Source organism: Symphalangus syndactylus, chromosome 14 (assembly GCF_028878055.3).
Source record: "Symphalangus syndactylus isolate Jambi chromosome 14, NHGRI_mSymSyn1-v2.1_pri, whole genome shotgun sequence".
Taxonomy (NCBI): domain Eukaryota; kingdom Metazoa; phylum Chordata; class Mammalia; order Primates; family Hylobatidae; genus Symphalangus; species Symphalangus syndactylus.
In genome coordinates this window covers 102,077,140-102,093,883 of record NC_072436.2, presented here as the reverse complement: position 1 = coordinate 102,093,883, position 16,744 = coordinate 102,077,140, and the positions used below count along the sequence as shown (strand labels likewise).

The 16,744-nt window shown below is 35.0% G+C and overlaps 1 protein-coding gene across 3 annotated transcripts in view; it reads right to left on the bottom strand.

The window, feature by feature from the left end:
* Positions 1-814: 814 nt before the first annotated feature.
* The window catches only part of SOS1 (SOS Ras/Rac guanine nucleotide exchange factor 1), a 152,069-nt gene continuing 136,139 nt past the window's right edge, over positions 815-16,744 (bottom strand). For 2 of the 3 annotated variants that reach the window (XM_055243698.2, XM_055243697.2), the window contains exons 19-23: positions 16,520-16,636; positions 14,663-14,927; positions 8,825-8,869; positions 6,716-6,834; positions 815-5,578 (exon numbers count right to left, since the gene is read on the bottom strand). In XM_055243698.2, the coding sequence (XP_055099673.1) occupies positions 5,090-5,578; positions 6,716-6,834; positions 8,825-8,869; positions 14,663-14,927; positions 16,520-16,636 (1,035 nt within the window). In that variant the 3' untranslated portion in view covers positions 815-5,089. The remainder of the gene's footprint in view (positions 5,579-6,715; positions 6,835-8,824; positions 8,870-14,662; positions 14,928-16,519; positions 16,637-16,744) is intronic. The other variant, XM_055243699.2, reaches the window with a different exon arrangement.

The window sequence follows — 16,744 nt, the reverse complement described above, 5'->3', positions numbered from 1 at the left end:
CTTCCCTCTGGACACCATGTGCACCTATCAGCAAAAAGGCAGGCTTAACTATGGACTGTACCAAACAGACTGATCTGCAATGACCTGAAGATTAAAATAAGTTAAAAAGTAAATCACTGAGTTAAAGCTCACAAGAAGTGACACTGCAAGAGAAAATTCAGGATCAAGTTTAATAAAAACATTATTTTCCTATAGCTATTAAATTTATTACCTAGAATATACTCGATAATTCATGCTTGGACTGCCACATGATATTGGCTAAGTCATCTCACTTCTCCAGGCCTCATCTACCTTAATTTTTAAATCAGGGGATTGGCTCTCTAAGGATTCATCAATTTTTACATCCTATAGTTCACACTGAATGACAGTATATTTGCATCATTCTTTAGTTACAACCCTAAACTCGTATTTTCATGCCAAGCCTAGAAAGAATTGCTAAAGGTCAGGCTACCTCACTCCAGCAGATCTCAGCAAAAGCTGCCTGTCAGGGAACGTGATATCTCAAAACTTCTTTTATGGAATACAAAAGCCTTAGCACTCTGAAACTTCATCCAGGTGACACCCAAGGTCACTTTAAATTACTAATTTTCATCCCAAAAAGGCCTCCCACTCACTACAATCAGCAGATTTGACACAGGGAAATATGGAACTTCTTTTATCCTTTTATAACTTGATACAGGAAAAAAGTGCCTCCAAAGAAAGACCACAATAAAAATGCAAAATATTTCTATATGGTATATATGAGCTAAATGAGAATCACTAATGATTTCAAAAATACTGCCCTCTAAAATAAATACATGCAAAAATAATACACTTGTGGGCTATGTAAGGCATTTTTCTTTATTATTTTTCGGTTTATCTTAGTAATGCCAGAAAAATAACAGCCGTTATTTTCACTTTAAATGCAAACCAAATACTGCTGCACACAGAGTACAAAGATTACCTATGAACATGGTTAGGTACAAAGGCCATATTAGATGTATAGACCACACTTTGTTCTTACATCAAAGTAAGACCGACAGAGCAATTTTTTGACAATTATTTTAGCAAATAACCGTGCTACTAAACAAAGGCAAATACACATATATACACAAACACGTCTCAACTAAAATTATACATGTCACTTTGACAAACAAATTCTCTGGTGGTTTCACCAGATATTTGCACCCCAAAGTTCCCTGCCCAAATCCCACCCCCAAATGCTGACTTGATCTGAAGAAAAAAATTAGAGATGTTCTTAATTAAAGGCACATTTGGCAGCTACTGAAAGTGGCATGCATCTGGCACAGGTGTGCTCTCCCTAAGCCACACCACATGTACCTTCCATCTGTTATGCATCTTGTTTGAGTGGTAGTCCAATGTGACCCACCATTAGCTAATTTGCTTTATAATTCTGCAGCAATTGGCTACTTAATGCACTATTTTCATTAAAGGCAAAAGGAAAATTTGCTCACAGTTGACAGAAAATGCACTTTACGGTGTCAAAAATGGAAAATAAGGCATGGAATTTACTAAACAAGTTACAAGTGCTTTTGTTGTTTAGATTTATTATATAGACTTCATGCTTAAGTAGAGCTCAAAATATTTCATTGGCTCATGTATAAGGGATTATGAAATAATTTTAAAAGTTAGTAATGAGATGTTTCAAAGAAGAAAAATATTGAATAAAGTCATCATGTTCCCTTATAAATAACTTTACTGCATAATTCTTTCAGCCAAACCAATATTAACCTTGTGATGTTTATTTACTGGTAAAGATTAATGTGCAATACAACAGGACCTATACTTGTGTAGTCACACAATATGTGTTAAAAGAATAAGTAGACCTATTCACAGCAGCAGAATACCAAGAAATAAATGGTTAAACTGTTTCTTTCTAAATCTGAAGGAACAAAAAGGTTTTCCTCAATGTGTACAACACTAATAAATTGGGACACTCCTCCTATTTTGCTGAGTCACTTAAAAATCTGAATTTAAGCTGTCATATTAGAAGACAAACAATGAAATACAAGATTAAGCTAAACTTGAGAATTAAGATCATGACCATAAATACCAACTAATTTTTGGTTTACATAAGGTAATTTTTTATTTATGGAGGGAAAAAAACCTTTAAGAATTTAGAATCATAATATAGCCTCCAGCTGACATAGTAATTGTTCTCTGGGCTGTTGTTGACTGTAGTATTAGTGTGGCATGCTCTTTGTCAAATTCAGATCCATTAAAGCATCCTTGAGTTGTTAGAGAATCGTAACCTACTAAACATAATTTGATGCCCAACAACCTTTAATTAAGCAAACTGTCAATGTATGTTTCCTGATAATGTGTAGTCTTAAAATACATCAGCCTTGAAATATTTTCATTTCTAAAAGAAATGTTCCACAATTTGGAATGTGGTTAACAAAAAGTCATGCTGCATTTACCCCCTTGTAATGTCCAGGATTCAAAAGCAGAATTTTGTAATGATGCATTTATCTCCTCTGCCATTTCTGGTCCCTGATTAAATATATTTTCATTACTACAAGGATAAATTTGTCAACTAGTTAATGTTTAATATTGAGAAGAAGGCAAGGATACCATTTTCTCACCTCCACCTAAGGGCATCCAATTGGAATTTTTCTAATCAGTTACCACTGCAGAAAATATTTTTACCCAAATGTAACAGTTCAGAATAAAAATATCCTCCATCCACAATGCATATAAAACTGTTGCACAGTGAAGTGGTCTCCTAGAACCATGGGGTAGAAGAGTAGTTCCCTTTGGGAGAAATAAGATTAGAACTCCAAATTTGAATTTTTCCTCTTTATAGACTAGATAGGTTGAAAAGGCGTTATCACCTTATTGAAGGCTAACACATTAGCCGAAGACATACTGAACAGGGTCCAATGTGACTTTTACCAGGTTCTCATTTGGAATGGGCCTGGGGCAATTAAAGAGAAGTAATCCATGAGACATAAAAAGAGAAATCCTAGGGACAATGAGGCTGGCCCAGTAAAAAGTCCTGGGAGATTCTGGACTGTGTATCATGATTAGTTGTAGTGGCACTAGTAAGTTGGCTTACATAAATACTGTTGAATGGATGGTCTTAGGGACACTTTGCATCCAAGAGAGGATCTGAAATTAATGTTTTAGGATGCTTTTCAAAGAGGAAATATTTTATAAAGAGAAAAATGGCTACCATCATAGGAATGGTACAGATATTGAACAAAAAGGATTCAATTCTAACAAATAAGAAAATAGGATAGACTGCTTAATGACGGTGCAGTTAACATACCTTCTGGTCTTAAAGGAGTACATACTGTACTATCGTGATGTACATTTTATGCTCTAATAAATATCATAGGAAATTATTAAAGTACTAGGTTCCCACCATGTTGCAGCACTTCTAAAAATGTCTCTAATGGCATGGTTAACAGAATTGCTGAAATGTTGCTTCATTATTCAGAGGATACATGCAGATGCTGATGAACCAGATAACTCTCTAAGGATGGAATACTGCACATTTCACAGACATTATAGTGGAGATTAATAAAATGTTTTCTCTTCAACAAGGTGCATGCATTTCAGTCACAGTATTTGTTAGACTCAGAAGAACAGTACATACGCTTTATGAATAATCCATATTATGATAGTAATGATGCAGGTAGATGTTCTATTATCAATAGTTTTGATAAAGCAGAAAACCTCAAGCAAGGTAGAATGTTCAATATAAACCTTAACAAACTGTATACATATTGCTTAGGAACTTAAAACTTACTTACTTACAAAGTTCTGCTTAAAAGATACCTATCCATCCTATTCTAACCAAGTATCTTCCTATATGCCAAGCTGTGACTTTAGATCATTCTTTAAGATTAATACATATATCCAGAACTAGAAACCAAGGTGTACCACAAAACGTGCTTTGATGTTTAGTGTTTTTGTGTGTTTTTCCACTAAAAGAAATAAGAATCAACCATTTTCTTCATATAATAATTTAATATATGCCAGCCAAACAAAGTATTTGTATCTTTATTCAATTAAATTAAAACAGACCTGCCAGGTATATTATATAACATTCACTATATACATATGATTTAGGCAATGCAAGATAATTCTAGATATGCTGATTACTCAACTATGAGTAAAACATGAGCAGTGTCAGTGATGCCCAGCAAGTGCTCCTTTTCACATTGGGTGCCTGCATTTCCATGGTATGGTTAGAGGGATTGCTATGAGCCATGACATGGACTACCAGTAAACTTTTGTGGGAGAAGGAGGGAAAATGACAATCTAGCATAGATTAACAGTCTCCTAAATGCAAATAGAATACTTGACAGTTATTTTTTTTTAAAAAGTTCTTCTGTCATGTTAATGACACAAAACTTCTCTTTTTTGAAGGCAACACCACCACATTTTGTTTGGGTGTGTGGGGACAGGTGGGGGGAATGCTCTTAAAATTGGTATAATTATCCTAAAACAACAACAACAACAAAAAAGTACCTCTTTGGTGAAGCCTCGGTACCCATTCAGTTCACCGTAATAATCTGTAAACAGGACTGTAGTACAGTGCCGGGCCTTGATTTCAACAAGGTCAGGTACCACAGCCTTTCCTCACAGTCCTTTGAGTGATTTTTAAGAAAATATTCTAAAGTAGAAGAGTAAAGCAAAGGAAAACAAAGGAAGATATTAAGATCCCTGTTTAAGTTTTTTTTTTTTTAAAAGTGCATAATTTGAATTACAAAAACTGTCATCATGTGGGCCTGCTGGACACTAGACTGTGTTTTCCATCCCTTTAATGATCACTTCACAAAAGATCACTTCACAAAAAGAGGACTCCTGCCTATTGGCCAGAAAAAGTCCCTTTATGATTTTCAGGTGCAATCAGTTGTCCAATTCCTCTAGGTCAGTCTTTCCATATTCTAAACTGGAATACCATTTCCATTTTATAATTACATCTAGGTTAAAATTCATTGTCTTATACTGCATCTTGAAGAAGAGTCGTTAGTGTTTGGAGTTCTCATTTTAACTCCTCAGTGCTGGCACATTCAGTGCATCCATTGCCAGCAATGGATTTGGGGCTAGGAAAGTATACATCCCAGTACAGAGGAACTCAGGAAGAATGGGCATTCTCCAACAGTGGTGGTCCATCTCTGTGCATGGATGGGTGTGTGTGCTCCCTTTTGTAAGTTTTTGGAGGGAGTTTAGGGATATGTTGAGAAGTGCTTTGTCGTGGAGGAACAGGCGGCCCAGCAATGGAATGAAGGTCCACTTCTTGTGTCAATGGTGGTGATGGCAGATGCCTTCTTGTGCCGTGAGGAGAAGGTGTTTGAGGAGGTGGTGTAAAGGGGGAAGGGCTGTTTGGGAAGAAGGCATTGCCATGATCACTTTTTTTACCCAAAGGGGGAGGTTGGAGATGTAGTGGTGAGCTTGAGAAAACATCAGGTGTCCTCACAGGTTCTCGTGGTGGTAATAAGGGAGGGCTTTCAGGAGGGTCTGAGATAGAGGTCCGGTCTGATATTGAATATCGTGGTGAATAGGCTTTTGATGTGGGTTGCCTAGGAGGAATGGCTGGGGGGCTGTCCAAATGCTTAGACATAATCTAACAAATGAAAAGAATAAAATACACATTAATAAATTTATGAAGTATCATGACCATAAGAAGTTGGGGTTTTCAAACATGTTATTGGCAGGATGCTAAGTGTGGAACAGGGAGTTTTGCCATATGTTTTCTTTTTAATTAAAAAAAAATTTTTTTTTTTTTTTGAGACAAGGCCTTGTTCTATTGCCCAGACTGGAGTGCAGTGGTGCAATCATGGCTCACTGTAGCCTCAACTTCCTGGGCTCAAGTGATCCCCCGACCTCAGCATCCCAAGCAGCAAGGACCACCATGCCTGGCTAATTTTTTTCATTTTTTGTAGAGTCAAGGTCTTGCTCTGTTGCCAAGGCTGGCATATGTTTTAAATGGGAGGTTCTGCCAATTCATAGAAAAAAAAAGTTTGCCATAGTTTTTACTTAAAATTTTTTCCTCAAAATTTTGTTTGCGACTGCTTGCTTAGCTTATCACTCAATCTAAGATCATTTCTAATTTAGCATAAAGTACCTATTTTATAATTTTAAGTTAACTATGTTAACATTCATGAAGTTCTACAAAGAGTGTCTTGTCTTGACTTATCCTGGTGCTCTGCACTCTGGACAGCTTAAGAACTAATGAATTAAGTTTAACAGCTGGCCAAAAAAAAAAAAAAATAAGTAGAAATAATAGCCATTTTGAGCCTTTGGGGTCTATTCCAAACCCAGAATTTTCATGAAAACTCCATTTAAAAGTATGTCACATTTACTATTAAGGGCTCAGATAGGTAAATTTTAGCATATGTCAAAATACAGTTTGACTTACAATGTGCCTTCATACAAAGCTTCAGGACTTTCTCTGTATGTTTTTAAAGAACTGCTTGAAACCAAATTCCTCTTACTTTACAGATTAAAACTTGTTTTGTTTTTTTTCTGAAAATAACCATAGCCTTAGGTTTACAAGGGTCTTGAATGCATATCAAAAAACTACCTTCAGAAGAAAGAAACATTACTGCATGCTAAATCTATATGTAATCCTTGTTTAAACTATTAAGCCTATATACTCTGAAATGTTAACTTATCCCAGTGAGAACTAAACTAGACAGCCGTTTATTATAATGTAACTGTAATGATTCCAATTTCTACATAACAAGATTTCTTACTTTACCTTAGATGGTGAAGATTCTGCTGGGGCAGATTCTGGTCGTCTTCGTGGAGGAACAGGAGGAGGGACAGGCACTTCATCAGTGCCTTTGGTTAAACTTATAGATGATACAGAAGCAGATCCTGTCGGATGTTAAATTTTTAAGAAAAAGTCCACAGGAATTTTATTTCATTTATTTATCTTGAAAAGTCTTAGCTGGAAATTGCTTATAATTAAAAGTAATGTGTAGAAATACCAAAAGCTGTTCAATAAACCAATACCAAATAGTATTTCATTAAAGCAAACTGCCATAAAAGCATGCAGACATTTTTTAGCAGAATATTTAGAAAAAAGCTGCCTAAGGTATTCTGTTATTTTGCCTGAACAAAATAACATTCCCATGGTTACTCTATTATTGAAATTTTTTTTTTTTTTTTTGAAATGGAGTCTCGCTCTGTCGCCCAGGCTGGAGTGCAGTGGCGCAATCTCAGCTCACTGCAAGCTCTGCCTCCCGGGTTCACGCCATTCTCCTGCCTCAGCCTCCCAAGTAGCTGGGACTACAGGCGCCCGCTACCACGCCTGGCTAATTTTTTGTATTTTTAGTAGAGACGGGGTTTCACCATGTTAGCCAGGATGGTCTCGATCTCCTGACCTCGTGATCCACCTGCCTCGGCCTCCCAAAGTGCTGGGATTACAGGCGTGAGCCACCGCGCCCGGCCTATTATTGAAATTTTTAATTGAGTCTGATTCTCAGATGTCTGGGAGACAGTGAGCTACTGAAAATTTGTGGAATGGTAATTTTTAGATTCTATAATGGGTTCATTTTTTTCTTTGACTTTATTAGAATTTATAGAACTTCCCTACCTTACTGGATAGTCCCTGGGAATAGAGTTTGTGCTCTTAACCACTCTCTCCAATGTCTCTCCCTAGCATTTCTCTCAAAGGATGCAAGGGAAAGAATCATAGTTTCTAGGTGAGGGGCCTCTCCTCATTTTGTTTAGTTATAGGCTCTCCTTTGCTGGTAAGCAAAAAGAGGCTCATTATACTCTAAATCCAAAAATTTTAACGGTGATGGCACTATTCAAGACAACGGAGGCAGCCCTGACCATGAAAACAGAAATTACACTAAAATCTAGTGAATCTGATTTAAGAATAAGTTGGTGAACTGGCACAAAAAAGGTAAGTAAAGCTACTAATTGGAACCTCTCTTACAGACATTTATGGTAACAAGAACATAAGGTAGGCATATAAATAATTACACTTTGGAAAACAACACTTAGGTTAGTTGTTTATACCCACTATAAAAAAAGATGTGAAAAAAATACTTAAATAAACCATCATTCAAAATTATACTTGGTAGTATTTTTTCCCTTTAAGCATTAAGCTTTTTATTTTGTCATATGTTGTAAAATATAGAACTTAAAAAGAGTACTTTGTGTACTGATGTTATTCAAATGATCAACATTTTGATCACCTACCTTTTTTCTTAAGAATATACAATTAATTCAGCTTGTAACTAGTATTTTCCATTGTACATATTTTGAAATTGTATGAAAGGATAGCAAAAAAAATTAGCTTAAATAATTAAAATAATGGAATTTAGTGAATTGTTATTTTACCTTAAAATTAAAATGGAACTTTATTTTGTTTACCAGTATTTAGGCTATACTTTGAATAATTACAATTATAAGAAAGTTCTTCTAAAGTCAAAAGCAGTTGTCTATAATCTATCCTGCCATCGGGCTAAGTATATTTTGTGATTTAGAAACTGCGTGTAGCTGCCAGCATTCCCATATGCGCATGCATGCTCTTGCCTTTTTTTTCAAAGTTGAGCATTAAAATATATTTAGAACTCTATAGTTGGAAAAAAGAAATGGTTAAATGTGGAAGCCACTTATTTAATATGTTCTTTTAAGAGAGAAACAAGGTTTTATAAAAAGCATGAAAAATATATAATTTAAGCAAATCACTTATGATCAAAAGATAGCACAAGTGAAGGCCTCACTTCTAGGATGTTGCAAGCAAAGTACCAATGCTGCCAGACCCAAGAAGAGTTTTAGCAGGAAAGGTTACACTTGGTTTGATTTTTAAAGCCAAAGCAAGAATTATGAGTCTTAAACCAAATATACTAACTTGGGCCATGGGGCAGTGTAACTTGGATAAAGACGGTATCATTGCCTGTGAAAGGAAACAAGAAAAAGTAGATTTTTTTCTTTCATTGATATATTCAACTCATCTGCAAAAATTTGTATTATGATGAAAATGTTATTGTCATTGTAGTTTTAAAGAATGCTGTAACAGTTTATAGTAAAACCTCATTACTACTTACTTTTGAGAAGAAAAAACTGATATCATATTGGGAATTTAAGATTCCTTTTAGCTTTACTTGATTTCATAATTATTAAATGAAAAACATTCATAAAAAAATCCTATTATTACTGAAAGACTTTTTAAAATGTAGAAACCCAATTCAAGCAAAAAGTTCAGCTGGATGTATATAAATATGCCATTTAGTAAAGATTTTGAAAACTCAAACTTGTGAAACAAGTAATAAATTTATTTTATATAAGTTGAAAAATAAAAAAGTTACTAATTATATGTCTTTCAAAAATGTTCTTGGGGTATATATTCTCATCACAAAATAACTAGCACTTTGGATATAAAACAAGCTTGAAATTGATATAGGGTTTTTCCTTTTATACTCATAATTTTTTTTAAAGTCATTAAACATTTGGTGCCTAGACTCATTTTACATAGGAAATTCTGATAAATTTAAATTTAGAAAGTCTAATTTCAACAATATTAATTATTTTAAGAAAAAAATTGAAAATCAAAAGCAAAAGCCCCAAGAGCATTAAAGTAGGAAAATTGAGACAAAAGGCTAGGTGATCTATACTGATTCTAAATCAATATAGTTGCCTAGGTTACACTGTCTTACATTAACAACATGAAACAGATAACGTTATAACATCCAAGAGACTAAAATAGTACTAGACTGTGCTGATTTTTTTAAAATTCAGATTTTTTTTTTTTTGCACAATAGGCAATCCCTCACATAATTTGGAATATTAGCATATTTGGTCAGAAGGAGGATAATCTCACATTCCAGATTTAGCTGGCATGACTTCTGTTAACTTGTTTATATAGATAGAGTAGTCTTATTTTCTAGGCAGCCCTAATTTCAAATAATCTGTCCCATTATCTAATTTCCGTATGTACTGATATTTGGAACCTATGATTCCTAAGTGTAGCAATCCAGCTAATTCTAATATTACCTTTCAGAAGACTAAAATTCATTTTTATACTCTGAAATTACATGAAGCTGTTGCTCTGCCAATGATTTTCTTCCCTATTAGCCACCGATAATTGAAGATTGCCTGGTTGTAAAAGGGAGACAGAGATCTGACGTAATAGAGATTAAAGGAGTATCTAGCTCTAGCGTTTACCTACTTATATATGTCCCACTTATCTTGGAAAAGAAATAAATGTATCTCCTGGAGATACGCCTCAAGAACATGATAGTACACTTAATACAATACAGGAATAGGGGTAAAATCAAAACACAAGCTCGTGACTGTTAAAACTGTAGTCTTTAATTATACATATGCATGCACACTTGTGTACACAGATGTAAACTTGGCTTTGAGTATATTTATATATAGCACAGGCTTAGACTCATGCATTTGGTAAATTTGGGGCACTAGTTGTCTTATTGCCTGGAAAATACTATAAAAATTCATTTAGAATTTTACATGCACTAATCAAGAAATATATGCTAGAAATTCTTGTCAGTTAGATACTAAGCAAATTTACTGATAATGACTTAGGAGTGAAATCTAATTAATTTAAAAAACAGTATTAATTTATTAAGCAGAATCCCAGATGACAGACAAATGGTCCTCAATCTTGGCTGTACATTAGAATCCTATGGGAAGTTTTTAAAAAATACTGATACCAGGTACCAATGCCAGTCTAGTGTGGGCTGGGCCTACATATTTTTTTTAAGCTCCTCAACAGATTATACTATACAGTCAGGGTTGAAACCACTCTTAAAGATACTCCCCAGTTTATAAAGGAGTCATTCTTGATAGAAACAAGCATTTTCCTATAGAAAAAAAAAAATATGATAGATAACTTCTTAAACTCACAAAAGCCTGGTAAATGCAAATATATTTGGGATTAGAAACTCATCACCTACACCAGTCTTCCAGGAGGAAAAACCTTGCATATCAGCTTGACATACTTGTAATACATTCTTTTTGTTGTTAAACAGTCCCCTAAGGGATGGAAATAGAGAAGTCAGACCTCTGACTCCCTTTTATGACCAGGCAATCTTCAAACAGGAAGGTAAAAAGAGCATTTCATCATTTTCTCCTCTCTATTATAGCAGCAGAAACAAGTAGTGAGCCAGTGGTCTTTTCTCTTTTCTCAGCAACTGTCGTCATCACCCCAAAGGTGGACCTGGCCAAGGCAAGGTGTGGAATAGGGCTTTGAATGTATATGTGGCAGCACTAAGTATGTGGCCACTTCTCTGCTCTGTCTTTACCACAACGCTTTCTATGACCACTCTTGCCCATTCTGAGGTCATCTTTCTATAAGCCTCTCCAGTATGTATGTCTTTACCACTTTTTTTAGCATTTAACTGTGAATCTCTTTGCACTATGATTATTTTTAATCTCTCGGTAAGACTGTAAGCTTTCCCAATGAAGACGTGTAAGTGTTTAGCAAGGAATAAGATATGTAGCAGATACTGGCTGAAAGAATTAATTATAGATTTAAAAGTAGATTATTTTGGGAAAAAACCATAAGAGTAAAAAAAGAATAGTAGTATAACTGATAAAAAAAAATTCTAGTCAAACTTTGCCTTTTGAAAAACTTAAACAATGGAACTTTGTACTGCTTTGAGTGGAATATGTTGGGATGACATATGACTGCAGTCAAGGCAGTTCTTTTCTGCCAGGCCTTGAGGGAAACAAGGAAGTAGGTATTCATTCTGGTGGCAAAACAGTGGGTAGCAAGTTGGAGGCTCTGGGTGATCCTCTGGCACTCGCACATCTGTTAGTTAGGCAAAAGTGAAGACAAAAGCATGTGGAGGAGACCTTTAATACACAAAGTCAACTGATAGGTTTTAAGTAAGGGATTAGCAGAACACATGGATGGCTTTATATTATGCTTGTTTATTTGATTTCAAAATCAGTTATTTTCAGTTTTTAACTAAAAACAAAGGGAGCAGTAATAGAGTTTTTCTTTATCATAAACAAAGAGAAATTGAGAAAACCCTCAAGTCTAAGATTACAAAGCCTAACCCCTGAAACAATGTTTTCTCCACCTGTCCAGCTGTTTGTTTAATACTGTTAATACTATTATAACTATTTATAACAAAGCAGGATCCAGAGCACTGCATTCTAGAATGATTTATTCTTCGCTGTTTAGCTAGTCATTTAAATATTCAGCACTAGTAGAGAATTTAATATGCTTATCTCCTGTTTTTCCACCACTTTCATTTTTAGCTACTTAAAGAGAAGTAGAATTTGCAACTGATGGCTTTTATGTGGTTTCAGTAATTCACTTATTTGAGAATCCTTAATGATACAGACCTATAGCTGTCTGCTCTAGGGAAAAATTCCTGCAAACAGTTAAATGGGTCAGAATAAATAATGATTTTAAGTCAGATATACTGAAAAGGTGCTGGTTTAATTTCATTACTTAATTTAGGGGGTTGGCAAGCTGGGGAGAATAAATGGGAATCGTTTTTTACTTGGTGTTTATCTGAACTTATCAAAAATATCTGACAGCTTACTATGTGTGTCACATGACTCCATGGCGGAGCACAGTGGCTCATCTATAATCCCAGCACTTTGGAAGGTTAAGGCAAGAGGTTTGTTTGAGGCCAGAAGTTTGAGATCAGCCTTGGCAACACAGCAAGACCCTATCTCTACCAAAAATTTTATAAAATTAAAAAAAAAAAAAAAAGACTCCATGACCTTCAGTCACCAAATAATGCCAAGTCACAGTATTCTCAAGACAAATACACCTTATTTATTTTGAGACAGGGTCTCACTCTGTTGCCCAGGCTGGAGTGCAGTGGCAGGATCACAGCTCACTGCAGCCTCACACTCCTGAGCTCAAGCGATCCTCCCACTTCAGCCTCCCAAGTAGCTGGGACTACAGGTGCACACCACTACTCTCAGCTAATTTTTTTATTTTTTAGGAGAGATGGGGTCTCGCTATGTTGCCCAGGCTGGTCTCAAAGTCCTGGCCTCAAGTGGTTTTCCCACCTTGGCCTTCCAAAGTGTTGAGATTACAGGTGTGAGCCACCATGCCCAGCCCAAATATACTTTAGATGGCCCAAAGACGACAAAGACTACTGGGTAACTACAAATGTATGTATACTACAGGAATAAACAAATAGGATTCTGGACCAAATTTCAAAATAATATACTACCAAAGAATTATTTTATTTTTAGTTACATTTCTTCCAACTGAGAGAATCTTAAAAATCGAATTTGACCCCCAGAAGGCACAGAAAAAGTATCTTAAATCAGAAAGCTAATTAGCAGACTGGGATGACAAACCAGAAATTCTAACTTCGAGGTTAGTGCTTCTCAACCTCCTCCCCCGTAATAATGTCATGCTGCCTCTACTATTAGATTGTAGTATGTCAAATTAGGGGGAACTTGATTAGCACATCGAGCTAAGACAGCCAACGGTAAGGGTATGTGGAAGTGGTCATGAAAGAGTTAAAGGTGACTGAAGATTTAATAATGAACAAATGAAAAAGCGTTCTTAGAAGAGCTTTGAAGTTTCACATGAAATTAATTTAAAAAATTATTGGTGATCTAGATTGAAAAGATACCCTTTCAAAAGGTGAGCTGTACAGTCCGGCAACCACTAGCCACATGTGATTATTGAGCATCTGACTGTGGCTTGTCTGAACTGAGATGTGCTATAAGTGTAAAATGCATGCTGGATTTTAAAGATTTAGAACAAAAAAAGGGAATGTAAATCTCAATCATAAATTTTTATATTGATTTCATGTTGAAATGACAATATTTCTGATATACTGGGTTAAATAAAATGTATTAAAGTTATTTTCGCTTTTCCTAATGTGGCTAACTAGACATTTGAAGTTATACATGTGGCTCACGTATTTCTATAGGACAATGCTGGTCTAGAAATAAGAGATGGATAAGCAGTAGTGTGCAGTCTGTGAGATTTGTTTCACTGCACTGAAAAGCATAGACAGTGTATTAGCAGCCATTATATACCATCAGGGGACCACTGGGTAGACGAAAAGGGCTTAAATCTGATACATTGCTAAATTAAAAGCTACTAAAGAATTTGGTGGAGAGTAGATGGTGGACCCTGCCTAGTATTCAAATACATGCTAAGTATCCTTTATCTGAAATGCCTGGGACCAAAAGTATTTTGGACTTCAGAATATTACATCATACTTACTGGTTTAGCATCCCTAATTGAAAAATCTGAAAACTTCCAATGAGCATTTCCTTTGAGCATCATGTTGACACTCAAAAAGTTTTGGGTTTTAGAACATTTTGGATTTTGGATTTTTGGATTAGGGATATTCAGCCTGTATAATAATTTTGGAGCCAGGCAGCATTTGAAACATGGGACTAAAATTACTTGCAGATTTTAAGAGTGATCTTTGTCTCCTCTGGATAAGAGGAATGCATTTGAAAAGCTCAAATGAAATTTAAGCTGCCAATTTTACCACTAGGCCTTTCATTAAAGTATAATAAATTTAAAGAGGGCTGTTCCAGCAGATTTTTTAGAAATTTCAAGTTGGTGGAGTTTAGAATTTGTCTTATATTTTTATAATGTTATCTTTTGAAATGGCATTTGACTTAACTACAAGTTCACACATACACAAAAATAACAGAGATTCTTTTTTACCTCTAGCATGTATAATACTAACAAATACCTTAATGCACTTAGAATTTTTGCACCTACTTGAGTGAAAAGGGCTCGAATGATCGGAATCAAATACACTGCAAACATCTGTGGTACTGGAAGCACCAGAAGCAGGCGGAGGTGTTAACGGTGTTCTTGGAGAATTTGGTGCAGATGCTGTACTTTCTGTTTCACTTTCAGGGATCCTACTATAACTAATTTTCCTTGGCTCCTGCTGCAGAGGTGTGGGATGCCTCATGGTACCTGGTCTTGGGTTTGATGGACGAACACCAGGAGATTTTAGGGGATAGCTATATTTTTTTGGCTGTAGACATATCAAAAGAAACACAATACTTTAAACACTGTAGTAGAAAGGAAGGTTTTTCTATATGTGCCTGGTAAAATTCAGCTAATATACAGGAAAATCGTAAATCACTAATAAGGACATAATTATTCAAATAAAAGTAGAAAATTTAAAGTATTAACATTCTGTTTTGCTAAAGCCCTGGTATCTAAATTGTTAAAGAATGCATTTCTTTAAATAACTAAGTTTTAGTCCTATAAATACTAGAGTATTTGTTATTTTAATATATTTGGGTGGAAGTTTTTCTAAAATGTATTGTATATTTCCCTGGTTTTTAAAACAGACTATTTTGAGCAAATTTAACCTTGTTGAAAAGCCGGGATCATCACTGTGAATTACAATGCCTTTCTATTCTGTAATACAGTGATGCCATCAGGACCATTTGAGATACTTAACGAATACATTAAATTGCCCAATTTTCATTTGTGTATGTATGTTGGTTTTATTGCATTTTCCTTGCAAAATGATCATTTCTCAGTGAGTGCTTCATTGGATCAGATTATATACCTATTTCTAATTTTCTATTTTTAATCCATCTTATTAAAAACTGAACAAGGGCTTGAGAAATTTTGCTGTCAGGCAATTGCATACACTTTAATTAAAAGACATTATGTGATTTATCTTGGTCACTTAGAAGCCATCTATGTTTAATTCAGGATTCTTGACTTTTTTTTTTTTTTTTTTTGAGATGAGTCTTGCTCTGTCTCCCAGGCTGGAGCTGGATAGCTGTGGCACGATCTTGGCTCACTGCAACCTCTGCCTCCCGGGTTCAAGTGATTCTTCTGCCTCAGCCTCCCAAGTGGCTGGGACTACAGGCTCCTGCCACCATGCCCAGCTAAGTTTTGTATTTCATTAGAGACAGGGTTTTCACCATGTTGTCCAGGCTGGTCTCAAACTCCTGACCTCAGATGATCCACCCACCTCAGCTTCCCAAAGTGTTGGGATTACAGGCACGAGCCACTGCACCTGGCAGACTTTTGACTTTTTTATGAACAAGAGAGTACATAGTCAAATCAGTGAGTTGGTGATTCTGTACATAAATTTGGCTGGGCACTGACAAGTAACAAAAAACAATAGAAACTTTATTTTCCCAAGAAAGTATTGTTAGGAAAACTTGATATTTTATGGCTAATGATTCATGGTCGAAAGTTCTAATAAGTCATTACTTTTAAAATGTGATAAGTAGATATATTTATTACAAGTGAATTAGTATAAATTCATTAAATTTCCTGTCTTTAAAATCTTAACATTTTTTGGGGTAAAAAAAATTAAAAACTTACATAATATTTGCTCAATTTCATCATCGTTGATATCAGGATTTACTCAAATTAATATTAACATTCATTTATTTGGAAAGAAGTGGGATATTCCTGGACATAATTATTAAGTACTTTTTCATTACTTTTAACTATCACATGTATACTTCATCCCTGAATACGTTTATGGAAAACTAATCTATATAACACATTTGGTAGTAATGACATCACCAGATGTAGATGACAACTGAAAAAAGTATATAAATGTAAAAGAAATATAAATATACAAATGCTTACAAATCTTGGGAGAGGCTTAGGGTTTCGTGGTTCTATTTCTAGGGATTTGTTGAAAAGATAATCTGTAAATTCTTTTTCCATGCTATTTCCCATCGGATTCAAGTTTTCAAAGAACCTCTAAAATAAATGCAAAGAAAAAAGTATTAATATTCAAAATTATAAATTCAGTTTGAAATTCCTGGAAAGAAGACATTTAATACAAGTAAATTTGAATTATTTCTTTTA